This window comes from Neopsephotus bourkii, unplaced genomic scaffold, assembly GCF_033783945.1.
Source record: "Neopsephotus bourkii isolate Nb327-2 ecotype Australia unplaced genomic scaffold, CSIRO-AGI_Nbou_v1 NB_1740, whole genome shotgun sequence".
NCBI lineage: Eukaryota > Metazoa > Chordata > Aves > Psittaciformes > Psittacidae > Neopsephotus > Neopsephotus bourkii.
This window is the reverse complement of record NW_026902214.1, coordinates 429,375-447,224: the sequence shown is the minus strand read 5'-3', so window position 1 is coordinate 447,224 and position 17,850 is coordinate 429,375. Positions and strand designations below refer to the sequence as shown.

At 35.9% G+C, this 17,850-nt stretch overlaps 1 protein-coding gene across 1 annotated transcript in view; it reads right to left on the bottom strand.

Moving 5' to 3' along the window:
* Positions 1 to 295: 295 nt before the first annotated feature.
* The window catches only part of DMGDH (dimethylglycine dehydrogenase), a 44,089-nt gene continuing 26,534 nt past the window's right edge, over positions 296 to 17,850 (bottom strand). The window contains 6 exon segments of the mRNA XM_061376834.1: positions 296 to 1,009; positions 1,720 to 1,854; positions 11,421 to 11,480; positions 12,627 to 12,784; positions 13,689 to 13,906; positions 15,341 to 15,471. Of these exon segments, the coding sequence (XP_061232818.1) occupies positions 794 to 1,009; positions 1,720 to 1,854; positions 11,421 to 11,480; positions 12,627 to 12,784; positions 13,689 to 13,906; positions 15,341 to 15,471 (918 nt within the window). The 3' untranslated portion in view covers positions 296 to 793.

Below are 17,850 nucleotides of genomic sequence, written 5' to 3'. Positions count from 1 at the left end.
GAACATATGGCTCTTACTGCTGTTCAATCTATAAATAACAGGAAAAGGAAGAACTTAATTCCCTTGGTGTCAGTCTAGAGTTTCAGATTTAGAACAATAAACCCATAACTTCAAGTTCTGTTGAGACATTGCAGCAACATCCTGTGTGTTGTATAATACTGTATGTAATCTGCCAGATGATTCATATAAAATAATGAAACAAAAGGTCTGAACAGTTTCATTAAGAACTAGATTTTGATCTTGTGTAAGAATTTTTGCCAGGATGACACACTGGAAAAAATATTAACAGTTCAGCTTGCTTTGAATATCACCTTTATTATTTTTAATGATTCCTGCGATGTATTTCGATTCTTTAGGAAGCATTTCTGTGCAGAACTAGTGATATTATTTTAATGGTAAGTTTGTATTGTCATGTTGTAAGGAGCTAGGATAAGCTACTTAACCCTTAGGCAGGCAAAGGAGGAGCTGTGAGTGTCAGGGAGGAAGAATTTGCTATTGGCCAGTACTAAGAGCAGATTTCTTCTCTGAGTTAATTTGAATGTGCCAGCCTATGTGGGATCAAGCTGAATCAAGGCTCTGCTAATTCGCAGCCACTTTCTGTTCCCAAGTGCTACTGGGAAGAGGACCACAACTCTGCTCAAATTTCTAATGCAAACACCATTGAATTTCTCACCCATGTATGGCAACGAGGATCTTGTGCTTAGTAATCTGCAAATCTGAGTAGTCTCATTCTCTTGATGCATATTAATGGCACTATTTCCTATTGCTCTATTTGTTGTATCCCTATCTGTGTTCATATTTTTGGACTTTCACCCTTTTTCTGAAGGCGCATTCTTGTTGGTTCAGTCAGCACCAGTGGCTCTTGTATAATGGTTGCAGGATAATTTTTTCCTAAAAGTTCAACTTCCAATTTCTGTCCAACTTTGCTGAGTTCTGTGGGAACATACGCAAAAGCCAGACTCTGCTGAGCACTGTAACTGAAACTTCCAGATGTGGTGTTGCCAATAACCTGGAAAAAACCCACAAACATTTATCTTTATTTTCAAGATGCATTGAGATTAAAAACCAAAGCAACAATCTTAAAAAACAGAACAACTAAACAACAACCCAAACAACTATGTATCTCATATACTAGTTTGGCTTACAGATTTCCAGCATCAAGCGAGTTTCAAATATGTCATGCAGTTCATAATATTTTCTACTGTGAGTGACATCACCTTAAACTGGGAAGTTTATGGTCCTTGAAAAAACAGTGCATTCCTATTCTGTTCAAGTAAGTTTTCATGGGAACATACACTACACACATGCATATGTTTGTTACATATATTAATTTAACTGCTAGTGAATGTTTCAATGCATATTTCAATGTTTCAATCTGTGCTGAAGTGCAGGGGCCCACACTTTGCCATTTTGTTTATTTCTCATGAGTATGAAAAGTGTTGTTAGGGCAGTGGAAAAATTGCGGACAAAGAGAGTGGGTGACAATACTTCAGTTTGTTCCAGATCTAGTTTGTGTGATGTGATGGTATTTCACATTTTCTCTGTAGATGTTTACTTAGTCTTTGCTTCAAGCTTGAAGATTGGACAGTGTTTATCCTATCTTCAAATTAGTCTGTGCCAGTAAAATACAAGTAATGAATTCACACTTGACGCACAAAGTTAGATTCTGTTCATGAATAATTAACATTAATTTCATGTAACATGATCTATAATTCTTACCTTGCCATTATGCCACACACTTTCATTTCCTTCTGGATCAACATTATCTGTTTCCAGGGTGAGATATACCAGTCTTCGTTTAAGCCCCTTTTCTTTAATTTGCTTCAGTGCTTGCTTTCCTGTAAAGTCTGCTGGCTGAAAAAAAAATAGAAGATAATGATGACAAATGGTGGTTTGTGTTCTTCAAAATTTTACCAATATAAGCATTTAAAATTATCTTCATTTGTTTTCTTGTCACTTAAGTATTCTGTATAAAATACAGATTAAATAAAACCTTTGACAGATATTATATCTTGTATTTTGGTAGTTTTATATTGGTACATTGTAACTTTATTGGTAACTTTATTCAGTATATTAGTTATTCTATAACTCAGCCCTTTAATAGACATAATTCCTAATATTTTTTTTTTCAATATCTAGTGTTTTATGGGATAATGAAGCATGTTAGTTAAAGAATAGTACTATCATTTGGAGTTCCCTTGTTCAGCTTGCCTAGTAAGGTACAAGCAGATTTACATCATTCTGGAAGCAGTCTGCATAAATGGGCGACAAGTAGTGAGCCATCAGTAACTCTTCTGAATCCTCCAGGGTATATAGGACAGTATTTGTTGTATGTTGAACTATTTCCGCTGAGATAGTCTGATTCCATGGCCAGTTGCACAGATAAGAGCTTATTTCGCCAACAAATAGCTGTAAACCGGATTTGTCTCACCCTGTTACTACCCAAGTCTTAAATGTAACTCAGACAACTTCCCTACTTAGTTGGCTGGCTACAGAATAAATTGGAAAAAGAAAAGAGAGCTGTTATAAACTTTGTGGTCCCAGACATAATGCCTCAAGAACAAGAGAAATCCCATTTCAAAGGTGCTGACAGTTTGGGTAGAGGACAAAAATAGTAATAAAGCTGGATATCATTATTTCTAATATCTGTGCAGTAAACATTAGGAACAGTAGCTTACAAATTCTGCATGTTCATATTGTCTTTAAAGGCATAAATCAGACAGAACAAAATATCTTAACTCAACTAATCTGCAGAGCCACACCAGCCTGCCCCATGGGCAAGAACCATAATAGCAGTTACAAAGTTCTCAGCCTTTGCTGAGAAGATGACTAGCAGTGAAAGCTACTTTTGGGCAGTTGATTTTAGGTCTGAAGAAGGAATTATATTCACTTGATGAGAGTTTGATAGAAAAGAGGGGACATATTTTTGAACATATCAAAAATACTATTTCTGGTAATGATCTTTAATTCCTGTAGAGAGTCATTGCACTGTCAGAATTACAAGCAATACATGCTTGGAATAGATTATTATGCAGTTAGATCATGTGTTCTTATTTCTGTAGTTGTGCAGGTTCACATACATCTGTATATGGGCTCAAAAAGAATTATTGAACCAGTGAGGAGTTTTTGAACCTTGAAAGATTAGACTCTGTAAGCAGTTATGGAAAAGAGCTTATAAACCATTTAAGGACCTGATAGTCTGAAACTGAGGTGGACCAACTAAGCATAAATCAGATAAGGATCACAGATGGCACTCTTTGGGGAAAGGCAGAGTGAAATACAGCACAGATCAGAAAAAGAAAATACTGCGAGGATTCATTTTAGAATGTAACTGTCAAGATACTGCTGGAAAATAGAAAGCAAAGATCTTAGACCAGCAAAAATAACCAGGTACTGGTAGTTCCCTCTTACTTTTCACAGAATTACACAGGAACATTTAGGAAAGGAAATACCTACAACAAGAAATGCAAATAAGACTATATGCTTTAGCACAACACACACACTAAAATGCTTTACATGACAGAGAAAAATACCAAGGAAGTAAACATTCTAAAGATACACTTAGCACCAAATTACCTCCTTCCTATACATGCTTATGTAATATCCAGTATTCAGTCACAAGGAATGTAACTGTGGACTAACCACAGGTATTCAAATACAATGTAATATGCCCTAGGGCCTTCTGACTCTGATACTCTAAGGCATCTAAGATGGCAGGATGAATGTTTGCGGATTTCTATCTTTAGGCCTCTTAGTAGTAAGACTGCTAACAGAGGGGGCTCTTTCAGAACTAGCTTCTGTCAGCCTTCTTCTACTGTGCCCTTTTCCTCAGCTGAGTCACCATCAAGTTTAGCAGAAGAGCTGTAAACAGTGACTTTGGGAATGTCATATCACACAGCACAGATGTAGCTACTGCTATGAACAGCTCCTTTTTTCTTCTGTATTCTGATACTTGCAGGTGCATAGATATAGAGAGATATGAAATCTTTATAAAACATGTATAATTTTCATGCCTGGGGTTGTTGTGGTGTTTTGGGTTTTGGGGTTTTGTTTGTTTGTTTGTTTTAAATTCAAGATTTCTGGTTCACTTTTACCTCTATGAATTCCTCATTTAGAAATGGAAAAATAGCTTCCATAAAGATTAATGCAATAGGTGTAGTCAGAGTCTTGAATACAACCTGATAAAAGATGTGTATTGCTTTTATGAATCACTTCCAGATTAACCGTGTAGATGACAGTTAACTCATGTTAATATACTAATTCTTGGAACCTTAAGGTTGACAGCAAAAGTAATTTTGATTTCCATTTCTTAATTACCTTTAGGATATGGAAACCATTAGAAGTGGCAGCTGGCAGGCTTTAGAATCTATCTAACTATGGATAACTTTTCTACCTGTTGGTTACAAACACAAAATTAAATTCTTACCCAATTAATTTTAACTAGGCCAGGCTTTTGGCCACCTGGAATAAACTGTTACATAATTCTTAAGCTAGCTGGAGGTGGATTTGAGGGATTTCATGTAATGGGTATGTTCTTTGTTATTTTATGCTCCTTGAAGTTTAAGAATATTCTTGTCTTTTTAGAAGCATGGCTTGGAAAATTAACCAAGACGAAATCTAGAATTCAAACTGTGCAAAGTGTACACAAATACATACATGTATACACACACACACTCTGCAAATATGTATGTACATATGCATAATAATGTATATATATGTAAGTACATACAGTGTGTATATATAATGTAAGTACATACATAAACACACATAAATATGTATGTACACTATACGAACATGGATAAAAATGTAGGTGTGAAAATGTATGTGTATATATAATGTAAAACTAAAAAAAAAGTGTGTATATGAATTCTATAAATATTTAAAGAAACTCCTTAAGAAATTCTAACTATATAAATTTGACTACTTCAGTCCTTTTGCTTTACAGTTCTAGGGTATCCATGTCAATTTTACACTAACTTATTTCCACCATTATACATTTTTTATTGATGAGTGTGTGTGCATGAGGTTCATTACAATGAAACAGCATTTAGAAACTGATTCATTCGACCTCGGTCCAGCAATTCTTGGTAACAACTGCTTCCTCTTTCTCGGAAAAAAAGTAGTCAGTTTGAGTATTGCTTCTATGTGTTTTAACTTGTGACACTAAATACAATGCAAGGAAAAAATGCCATTCGAAACAGTATAAATGAATATTAAGAAATTCACATTAAAATGAACATTAAAAAAGGAAAACAAAAAACCAAAACAGAAGAAAAAAAATGGAAACAAAGACAAGCCCTAAACAATTCCAACCTCAAACAAGTATCAGATTTAAAGCTGCTCTTAATTGTCTTTCAGTTAAAAAAAAAAATCATTTGACATGTGGCAACAGTGTGAAACTTTTACTAAAGAGCAAGGACAGTCCTGCTAAGCTAAGCTTAAAATGAGAAAACACATTATCTTGTCATAAGCTCCTAAAACATTACGATTTGGCAGGTGCAATTTTTTTCACATAAAAAGAAAAACACTTCTTAAATACAAGATTTTTACTTGTGTTACCTAACACACAGATTATAGTGGAAAATTACATCACAAAGACTAAGCTGTCTTTGTGATGTGTTAAGTTTTTAAAATAACATATAGTTAAAGGGACTCCACAGATTATTTTATCTATTAACATATTGGTCATATATATATATACGTGTATATTTATATTTTAAAGAGTTCAGGAGACAATAACCAATGAGATGATTTTTCAAGCACAAAGATGTACCCTGAAAAGTTTATCTTGCTGTGTTTCAAGTGTGCTTGGCTTTTAATGCCACACAGATCCTAATTCTAATCCTCTGTAAAAATATTTTGTGTCTTAAGGGAAGCAAAGGAATAGAAATTATCAATAAAACTTAAATTATTTTATTCATTTATTTTTCAAAATTGTACAGTTTAGTAAAATAAACTCTAGGTATCTAGGAAGAAAAATGTCATATCTATTCAGCAGTAAGTGACAATAAAGATATGCAAATATCTTAATAATGAAATGTTGCAATTTATTTGGTATGTTACTGATGACTGTGGGCATCTAGCCAAATTATCTGCACAAAGCCACCCAGCTGAGTAAGGCATCACCAACAGCTGCTGCATTCTGCTGCAACCATCATGTTAAACACACTGGAAATGAAATCAATAAAGTATTTTGGAATTAATTATTCTTAGTTGGATGCATTTGGATTCATGGTAATGCTGCAAATGATATGCCCTCACCAGGGTGATAACTGAAGATCACTTTCCTCTGCAGGCAGCCAACATTTGACAAGTTTATTTTTCTGTAACAAGACAAAGCTAGTTAACACCATACAAAACAGTTTTCTAAGGGAGGTGTGGCCAGTCAGTATGTATGGCACCTGCATCATGTTGGCTTTCACTCAATCTGCCTAAGCCCTTCTTATATGCAAGCAGCGAGCTGTAAAAAAAATGATATTGATACAAACAACTGATGAATTATTGATTACTTTGGTTCATCATTCCTCGCTTAGTGGGTACTTACTGCTCTACATGGCCCAAGAAATACACTGGGAGTGACCTAGGTGTGTATTTTATACAGGTAACAAAATAATTGCAGATCCTTTCCTATGTGTTTCATAATCTGTGTAAATTTACAGAATAAATCCTCTGGTTTATGACCCTCTGGACATCAAATGAAATAACCATACAATATGGTTCCACTTCTAAATTTCAGTTTGAGTGGGGACAGGATTTATTTGGAAAAGTACATCGAATAAGTATGTTATAGGCATAATAAATGGGAATTGAAAGAAAGAGGGGGGAAGTTCCCTTACCCCCTCTCAATTGCCTAGTACCTTTCCATTGCTCCATCTTTAATCAGATCCCTCTACTTCTCCCCAGGATTCATACCCCTTCTTCAGTGAAATTTGTGCTCTTTCTTCTTCCACCTCCCTTTCATGTGTGGAGTAGAGCTGGCACAAAGCACAACCTTATGCACAACAGATTATGGAGTGGGGTCAGAGATCACTACTGTAGCTATTCCTCTCAGAACAGGAGAGATGTGTATTGGAGAAGTGAAGAAAGGCACACAGCAGCAATTAGGGGGAGTTACAGAACCTCTTAAAGTTCAGCTTGTTCAGCATCAAGTTGGAGCACTGCTCCTGCCAGACCCAAACTGCAGGTGCAGCCATTCCACTTACTGAGCCTGCCCTACATACCCTATACTAGATTTTAGATGCGAGAAGATTGAAACAAACCATTTTCTATGGTTCCACAAACACAACTCCTATTTTAAAGTCAGTAATTTTTTCAAGGGGAAAAATAATTTTTTTAAATTTCATTTAATATAATTTTATTATTAAAAAAAAAAAGCGCCTGCAAATAATTTAGAAGTGTCAAACATAAGCAAAGGGCTACAAGTGGCTGTTTTTCCAGTTGTGCCCTTCTCATTCCTTGCCTTTATGTTTCTGAAAGCATAGGATGTTACCAGATCAGAACAGTAGCATTTACATGGAATGATGACACAAATGACTACACATGCTGCAAAGCTGCAGAGACCCACAGCCAGCATCCACATCTTTTCTGCTGTCTTCTGTAGCCTCTCTCTTCACCTAACGCTGGGTGGTGTTTGTGGCCAGAGCCCCAGGGACCCCTGGCAGGACTGATAATTCTGTTAGCACTCCCTTTTCAGAGGGCATGCTCTCTGCTGTTGTGCCAGTTCCAGCATTTTTGTTAGAAAAATATTCATTGTTTTGTGCTTTAATAAATTGAGATGTACTATCTTAGATCATGAGCTGGACCGACAGAACTGTGAGGCAGTTCTGGCAGAGTGGCCAGGAGGGAAACAAACGACTCAAAAGAGGAGGACATGAAACTGTAAGCTTAAACCTGCTACCAAAGGAATAAAAAGATAGAAGCACAGCCTTTGGATAACTCAGCTTAGCTTCATATGAGATGAATGAGTTTATGTACAGTTATGTTGGAGGTTAGGTCAATACTCAAGGACCATATCTTGTCATTCACCCATCTCAGTAAAGCTGCAGCGTATGACACAACTTCTACTCATAATGAATAACGAAGCAATTAAATGCTCGTGTGTCTAATAGGTGCAATAGTAAAAACCACCAAATGTCAAAGTGAGAAAGAGGGGTAGGGCTTAGTCTAAGAGGCATTTTTTGACACTGTAATTCAGGCAGTCACTGAGTAGCACTGGTGAAGATGAGACATAACAGTACTGAGCAGACAGGTAAAGGAGAAGGAAAAAAAAAAGGAGAAAGTTTTGTTCTGTTCTGTTTTGTTTTAAAAAAAAAGGCTGGTAGAGTAGTGAGAAATGCTGGGTATGGCAAAATCTGGAAAGAAGCTTGGAATGGAAAACAGAGAAACTGCCCCAGTAAATAAAAAGGACTTCAACAAAGAAACACTGCCCCGATAATGGTATTTCCTCCTAGTGGAACTAACAGTAAATCTTAGCTGAGCACTCAGATCCCGGCCGGGAAGAGTGTAGTAGAGCAGAGTCCCAGACAGTTTCTATTACGGCACTCTTCCCGAATCGCAGCGAGCTGCTGCTGCAAGAGGGAGTGACCAGGAGATGGCAGTCTTGGATATAGCAAAACCAGTCAAGACACGTGCGAACATTTAACTTCTGACTGATACAGCTTAAAGCTCTTGGTAAGGGCTGGCACTACTGGATTCATACGGACCTTCTGAAAGAGTTTATTTCTGTGAGCTACTCAAATTGACATAGAAGTTTTTCACTCTAACATCAAGTTTTATTGAGACTTCTGGTCCGTTATGGTCAGGAGAAAAAACAGTCTGGTTTAAGAATACTGAATTACATAAAAATAACTAACCACTTCAGAAGACCAAAAAGAAACAATGGCAGAAGGTTTCGAAGATGTAATCAACTTCTGAAATAAGGAAATATTTTTTCTATATATCTATAATGAACATAATAATCATTAATAAGCTTAAAGTATAGCAAGAAAACATTTTCTTGTGTAAGGATGGTGAATTACTAGAACAGACTGCCCAGAAAGACTGTGGGATCTTCAAGAGTGAGATGTCTTCGTGATTTCATACACGAAATTTTGATCTATATGGAAAGGTAAACACAGATGTAGTTGATTATACCATAGAACAAAGATCTGGGTTAAATTAACATCTGGTGAGTGCTTGCCTTTTTGTATGACAATATCCGAAAAATCCATTGGTTTTAAACCAGGGTTTTGAAAAATAAGAAGCATTCAGAGGTGTTATATCTTTGAGTCAAGCCTGAGAAAATGCAAATGTGCAGCAGAACTGAAACAATATTCTGAGATGCAGAGCAAAATGAATTGCAACTTTTTCCCCTTTAAAGATATTCTGTGAATTTCCTGCCACAAAAACCATTAGAACTCCGTCGAATATTTATTAGCAGAGTGCTTATTCATAAGATGAGGCTTTTTAACAACTTACCTAACTTCCTAAGCATGATTGAACAATCAAAAGAACAACAGTTATTAAAAAAAGACTCGTCCCAAAACCAGGCAGATTTTGTTGGTATTATGAAGACATTGTGCTCTCTAAACTAGAAATTAATTCTGCTATTGTCCCTCAAGTTTGGTTTAATCCCAACCCATAGTGCTCATCTGTGCAAAGAAGCAACTAATGCCAACACTAGAGAAAAAAGAAGTATCAAGCAGAGTCTAAAGGAAACTACCTAGAACAATACCCTCTCTTTAGCCTTATTGATAAAATGAAAGTTGCCACAGAAATCCTGAGGAAAAAGGTTTATTTATTGTTATGCTATATAGAACAGGTAGGGGAAGGAGGGTGAGGGGTGTCAATTTAAGATTTTAAGAGTTAGTTCCTGTTACTCAGAACAAAAAACTTACTAGTCTATATATATCTGAAAATAATGCATACCTGAACTTTGTAAACACAGAGAAATATCAGTATCTTATTGGTAATTCACATCTCTTCCTATTTATTCCCCACATATTTAAATGCCCTTTTGTGGAAATAAAGTACTTTTTTATTTTATTACCTTCAATGGCATTTGATCATTCATTCAGTTTAATTTCTTTAGAAACTGTTCAAGTTTTCTATGACATACCACTCGAGATTCACTTATGATGAAGTCTTTTTCCTTGTTATGTGAGCTATTTGAGCTGCTTGTTGCACAGTAAGAAGACTTTGGTAATTGAATGAACAGTACATTTTTGTTTTTATTTACACAGGAATCAGCACTTTCCCCAGTTGGGGTGCATATTTAAAGGAATAATCCTTTCCAGGAACTCAACTAATACAGATGTAAAAAAAAAACAAACAAAAAAAACCAAAAAAATACCCCAAAAAAAACCAAAAAAACCCCACCAAACCAAAACTATCTGTTTCCTGTATTTTTTATCTCATTTGCCTTTTATGGGTGAACTTTCATTAACAATAGGAACTGATGATAGCAGAATATTTGCTTGTCTTCAGTCACAGTGGCTTGTGAGGACTGCCGAGTCCTATGCCATGCCAAACACACCAAAACCAGAGGTGTGGAACTGGGACTCATAGCCCCAAACTGCCAAAAAGCAGAGTAAATAATCTCACATTGCATTTCATGCTACAGTGTTTAGACTGCTTCCAATACCCGAGAAGCTCGGGTACCTCTGCAGTGTAAACATACAGTCACAATTGCCCTCGTTTGTGTCAATAAATAAGCATAGATTATTTCCTTTTTCACATCAATTCAGCAAAACTGGCAAATGTTCTAGGCTTAGCTCCTGCATCTACGCTGAAGAGTCACTCCATGCCCATTCATCTACAATATGAGTATCTGCTCCAGAGAGCTGTTCCAACCCTGCATTTCAACCCTGCAGAGAACTTTGAGGAACACTGAAGAAGAAAGGGCTTCATGCATGTTAGTGCTTTCCTACATTCTGCATGGGCATCTTGGCAAGCTTTCCCTGCTTATGGCTGCTTTCCTGCTTACATTAATAAAAAAATATTAAAAAAAAACCAAACAAAAAACCAAACCAAACCAAAACAAAAAAAAAAAGAAACCCAAAACCAAAAAGCCAACAAAACAAAAAAACTCCTTTAAAAAGAATAAGCAGGGAAAACATTTTCACAACATGAATAGGCTTGTTCAGCTTATATACAGACACTACATGTTTATAAAACATGATTCCAATTTCTCTATTAAAATAAATCAGTTATTTTTCACATAGACAGCACTTAGTATTTGCAACTTCCTGATCTAATGCATAATTCTGTTAGCAAGAAACATGGGAAAATAAAAAAATTAAAAAAAAACAAATTGATATTTATAGTGTATTTATAATTATAATTTTCTAAAACTATTTTACAGATAATGAGCAAATTTCTTTTCAAACACTTAAGGAAATAACCTTGGACATAATAGAACGCATTGAAAATAAATGACATACCTTGTTTAGCTTTACAAAGTATTCCAGTCCAGCTTCCAAGGGATTAGTGTCACAGTTCATCTGTTAAAAAAGATAAATTCACCATCTGTACATGATGGCCCATCATAGCTTTTGGGTTGGGGGCTTCATTTATTTATTCTGTGCATCCTTTTATTTACTTCTGTGTCAGTGTCTTCCATGTTGCATCTGTGCAACTGCCATTTTAACACACTGCATGCTTCCAGTATGTGATTTAAACAGAGTGTCTACTACTATGCCTAATATATAGATACGTATATCATTCATCTAAGTTTCAATATGAAAGTAAATACACATTTCAGTGAGAAGTAGGATTTCATCAAAGCAGAATGGAACCTGTAAGAGACTGAGTAAGTGAAGTACACACATAAAATGCAAACCAGCACAATGTCTTAGCTGGAGAGGAAAATAAAACACAAAGACAATTTTATTCACAACATTTCCATTAAGAATAAGGTGAATGAGGTTTTTGGTAGCATTTGAAGCAAGAATGAAAGTAATTATCACTGGGCAAACAAAATAAAGAAAAAAAAAAAAGGACCCCCCCCCCGCCCCCCGTTTGCTTTCCAAAAGGATTAAGTAAAATTTCAGGTAAGCAGAAATTACACTGCTTTTCCCCAAATTTTCTAACCTCCCTGGACAGTTCTTTATTGTGAGTGAGAAAATTTGGCAGACATAAGCCAATGGCAACTGAAAAAGTTCCAAATATATTATGAAGCAAGAATAATTGGCCTTTCCTGACATAGTTATTACAGAAATAAAACATTTTCAGAATCTACCAGCCAAGCCTTTGATTTCAAAACACTAGAGCACAGCAAAACTCTCAGAATTTTGTTACACACAGGAGGGGAAAACATCAGTGAATCAAAATAAATGTCTCTTTGCCAGCAGTGCAATGGAGTATACTGATTATTTCTGCTTAGAAATTACACTGTCCAGAATTATAGCAGCTTTTCCTGCTCAAGGTAAATTTTACTTTCATAGAATCATAGAATCACAGAATAGTTAGGGTTGGAAAGGGCCTTAAGATCATCAAGTTCCAACCCCCCTGCCATGGGCAGGGACACCTCACACTGAGACTCTACAACAAAAACTGTTTGTGCTAACTCTAACTAAAAGCAGTATAATCATAATAAAATAAATAAATAAATAACCAGAAAGATGAATAAAGAAGCTACATTTCCTGACCTCTGCTCCCCAGGCTCGGAAACCCTTTTCCAGTCTTAACGCATTCAGAGCATATGTTCCAAAGTTGTCAATGCCCTCTTTCTGGCCAGCTTCCATGATTGCATTGTAAAGAGCTACAGAATCTTCTTTTCTGTGATAAAGCTCCCAGCCCAATTCACCTGTTATATAAACAAGATTAATGATTTCGGTAGCTTGACAATGAAGCAATACTAATAAATAGAATCCTACCTTTGGTAAAAAGTGCGGATCAGTGCTGTAACTGTTAATTCATTTTTTAGGGTCAATTCTGATATTATATAGCAGTCTAATTTCCTGAAGGAACATCAGAGTCTTTATGCCCTAGATCTTAAGCAGTGGTACTATTGTTCTAATTTAAACTGTCAACTGAAATCAGGGTGGAAGGTGGAATCAGAATAAACAGTGGGAAAAGGTCATGTAATGAGGCCACAATGAGAGGTGATGCTTAAGAGCATTATAAACAGATGATGACTTGGCAAGTGAACAGCAAATATATAAATAAGTATAAATAAGTATAAATAAGCATAAAATGAATGTATTATATTCAATACAATAGAAAGAGAATATGAATTTCAAGTAATTCAGCTGCTTCAGAATGCTCTGAATTCAGTCTATTGCAGTAGAGATTGACATAAAAATAAATAAAAATACAAAGTAACTGAGAAAAACAAATACTCGGTACTACAGCATTGCATTTGCAAGGGATATGACAAACACTAATATAAGGTACTCCAAAAACAATTCCTGACGTTGGTTTTGCAGCAAATACCACAGAGGTTATCAGAACTGGCCTTTTGTTCTGCAAAATAAATATTTGCACTATAGGGCATTCTAGAGAGAAAGGTCTTGGAAAACTCAGCACAGACCCTGACCATGTCACATTTGAAAATCAATGTACTTGTGTGTGTTTCCTCACACATTAATATATAAAATGTAATGAACCTATTTCTTAGGAATACATGATAAGATTAATTTTCAACACCATTTTCATTACACTTATTTTGTTGTCTGTTTGCTTAAGAGTCTGTTTCCCCTATTGCTTACCTGTGTACGATATCCTGATGGCAGTAACTGCAATATCAGAAAGTTTCAGATGTTTAGACTGTAGAAACTTAAATGAACCATCACTTAGATCCTCATTTGTCAACTTCTGGAGGACCTGTCTTGCACAGGGACCTGCTACACCAAGTACTCCCATCTTGTCTGTCACATTTTCTATTTCAACTTTGTATCTACCTCTCATTACATTCTCTTCTATCCATCTGCAGATAAAACACAATATTGATGTTAAATTCCTTATGAAAAATAACTGATTTATACGAAATATAAAACGGAATTATATTTTGTTGGTATTCATCTTCCCAGCAGCTCCCAGATCCACACTTTCTGAAAACAAATGGAATTACGTGTTAGTCATACCTATCACTGATGTTAAACTGTTTTCTGTTGAGGTACTGGTATATAAACATAGGCATCTTGGATACAGACAGGAAATATGATAATTTAAATGGGTGGAACAGTGTTTTCAAGATAACCGAAAGAACTGATCTCATAGGACTGAACACAGATCTACCTTTGGATCCAGAATGTGTTAATAAAAAGTCAACGTATAAAAAGAGCAAGCAAGAAACAAAGTGAACATAAGTTTCCAAATAAATTCCCTATGTCAATAGAAATGTGCAACCAGGTTTGTTTCTTCCCGAGTACAGTATTTAAAGTACTAGCAGGAAGTTCTGTTTTGATTTAAGCAAAAACATGAGCTGCATATTATCGTTCAGGAAGCTCAAAAAATAAATGAAATGCATATATTTAAAAATCTTATGAAGTAGTATTAATGCACTATGATGTACATTAACACTTTGTTAAGCAGTGTTAAAAGATAGCAGGCACATGGGAGCACCAAATGGGACTGTAGAAATTCTTTAGTGCAGCTAGTAAATGCCTTTGTTTACTGAATGTGCCAACAGTCCTACTTACTCTTATGAGAAAGTTATGAAATGGTACATTATTGTGTATCAGGATAGCAAATTTCAGTCTTTTATATGTTAATTCATTCTGAATAACTGATTTGTCAGCAATCTCCAGTGAGAAAAATTCTTTTTCTTAGTATGTAAGTACAGCTGCTAATTGCACCAGATATGTTGCTTCCAGTGCTCATCTATGAAAGGCATTTTAATGAAGTCATCCTGCAACTGCTTTTACTTCTTTTTTTTTCTCTGTTATTTTGCTTTGCTACCCCAGAGCCCAAAGCAGAAGACATTATCACAGTCTCAGGAAGACTGCACTAGCAATTTGTATTGGCCAGGTCAGTGTCTCTGAGGTCATCCATATTTAAAGCCAATTTCTTTTTTGCTTAAGAGAAAACACTAGAAAGGAACAACCATGCTGTGTTCCATCATACAATGTCAAACACAAACAGGTTCAAGAGCAAAACAAGAACTACCTCCATCAATATTATATAATTATCAGTAAATTCTCCTTCTTTTTACATTAGCAACAATCCTATATGCAACTGCTTATGCTTCATGATTCAAGTCAACCAAGTTTCTAGAAAATAAAAATCAATAAATAAGTAGAATTCTCAGGAGCTTAGTGAAAGGTCTGTTGAATAATAATATTTGGCACTTGATAAAAAGGTTTCAATATTAATGTGGATATATAGCACTATGTACTTACTGTAGTAAAAATAAACTAACCTCAGGTCATGGAGTTCTGATCCTGAGCCAGTTACAAGCATAAATTCTCCAGGATACAGTTGAGAGACTGTTAGCTCAGCATAAACTTTTCCTCTTGGTGTTAACATATGGCTTATATTTGTGGAACCCACCTACAGGTAAAAATTTGCAAATATTAAGAATGCAAAATAAATTTGAATTCTTAACCATTATGAAATGTATGGAAATATATCTTCACTTGAAAAAAACCCAAATTTTTTATGGTTGTTCTCCTATGCCATAATGGGATTGGACAGATGCAGAACTGGCCAAGCTTAAGCTTTACAACAGAAATGATACATTTTTCTTTATAGAAAAAAAAATGAAAGAAAATTTTCAAATAAGGTAAATCAAGACCTTTATAAATTTGTGTATTAGACAAGGCATTCTTAAGCTACATTTGATTTAAGACTGCATTTTCAACATGAATTCAATCAATTTTACTTTGTTTCCTGATCATCCAAATAAAAAATTTGTGGGTTATTGGCATAAATATTCTTTCTTAATCATGCAAATAAGGCTTTCAGATCCCAAAAGGATAAAACAAACTTTGCCCCTTACTTTAAAGAATGAAATGCTGTGTTCCTCATACCTTTGTGGCCCTGATTTACGTACACTTTCTTATTTTATATAGTTGCTGACTATGAATCTACATCTCTGTACATCTCTACTATGAATCTACATCTCTGTACCTTGTTCTGTGTCAGAAACATGATTTCTAGAGACAACGTTTCAAATAAAAGTTACTTAGCTGTGACCATAAAACATACACATGTTCATACAGGTATCATCCATAGCAACAGAAATGTGAATGTGCCATAGACATCGTGCTGTCTGGTTCCAGAGGCAGAATTTAATTCTGATTTCATTCTGCTTTCATAAGAACCTTGTCAGTCACCCAGTCAGAGCCCAGACAATGAATGGAAAAAGGAAAAATATTGCAGATTTTAACATTCTTTTGCAAGATCATATTACGTTAGTATAGTTACTGGCATACTACAGGCACACAGTTGAATTTTCAGGATCTAATGCTAGTTGCACTCAACTTGTCTGTGATACAAGTATATCTCAGTAACTTCAGTGAATTATTTTATGATGCAGAATAGCATGAATGGCACCAAAAACCAGACAGCTTAAATAACCAATTCATGAATGCTGGATTTTTTAGTGGACTCATAAACAGTTCATTCCACTTCGCCATCTAGCTTTCTTTTTCCCCTTAGTAACACTGATTTAACTCTACTGAAAGCACCCGCTTTGTTCCCATAATTTCCTGTTCAATCTTGCTTTCCCTTTATCATATAAGTACATTCACTGCTACCCATGCCCACTGATGGCACTCTTTCCCTGACTTTACTCCAAGCTAGAAAGAAAATAGACTTCCAATCTGTATTACTATCAAAAAATTAGTGCAGTTAAAAAAATATGACTATATATCAATTCAGGTTCTTTTTCCTAAACCTATAGGATACCAGTCTTGCATACAGCCTTCCCATTCATTTGGCTCTGATCTCTGAGAAGTTACCTACCTTCATGTCTATAGACTTAGAGTACTTACTGTTTCCCTATGCTTCCCCCCTCTGGTGTCTGAAGCAGCTAAAACCACCACCTACAGCAAACACTTTGTGAAATTCTGTGCTGAAATAAGCAAAAGCAGGAAGATAAAGGGTACCCCAAAGGGTAGTACAGAGCACTACCATAAACTGAGGACCAAGAATAAGAAACCTGGAGTAGTCTGTCACAGTATGCCATTTTTTTAAAACATGATCATATTCTGATGATCCGTGAGCAGCCACAGTTGTGGAAAAAGGACAGGGTGAACTTAAAGCTGAATATCCTGAATGTTTGGAACCTTTCCTGCTCCACACAGCAAAACACAGTCAGTATGAATGGGTGGAAAACAAGCATGGGTCACATTTGGAAAAAAAAAAAAAAAAAAAGGAAAAGGAAAAAGAAAAAGAAAAGCAAAAACCACAACAAAACTGTTCCCTTGGGCATCCAGGAAGAGTGCTACATCCAGCTATGGTCAGAGAAAAGCACCTTGCACTGCTCTGCTCTACCACATTATAGCACAGTTTTAGGCAGGCAGCTATACCAAGCTATTCTACTATTTACTGTTACAAACGAATTCCAGGGGAGATTCACCTGGACTGCCTTAGACAAGGATTTAGAATACAGGAGGCTCTGTCCAAACATAAGGAAATACTTTTGCACTGCAAAGGTGACTTAAGCAGAGCAACAGGTTGACCCGAGAGCTGTTGGAGTCTCTACCCTTGGAGATACTCAGAAGTCATCTGGACATAGCCCTAGGCAGAGTTCCAGGTGACCTGCTTGAACAGAGGGCTGGACAAGATGACCTTCAGAGGTCCTGTACAACACCAAGCATTCTGATTCAGTGATCTGTGCCAAAAGGTACTTCTACCTGGGGCTGCTCTAGTATAAACCATACTGCTCATGCTCTTAACTGAGTGAAATACATCTCCTCACACAGC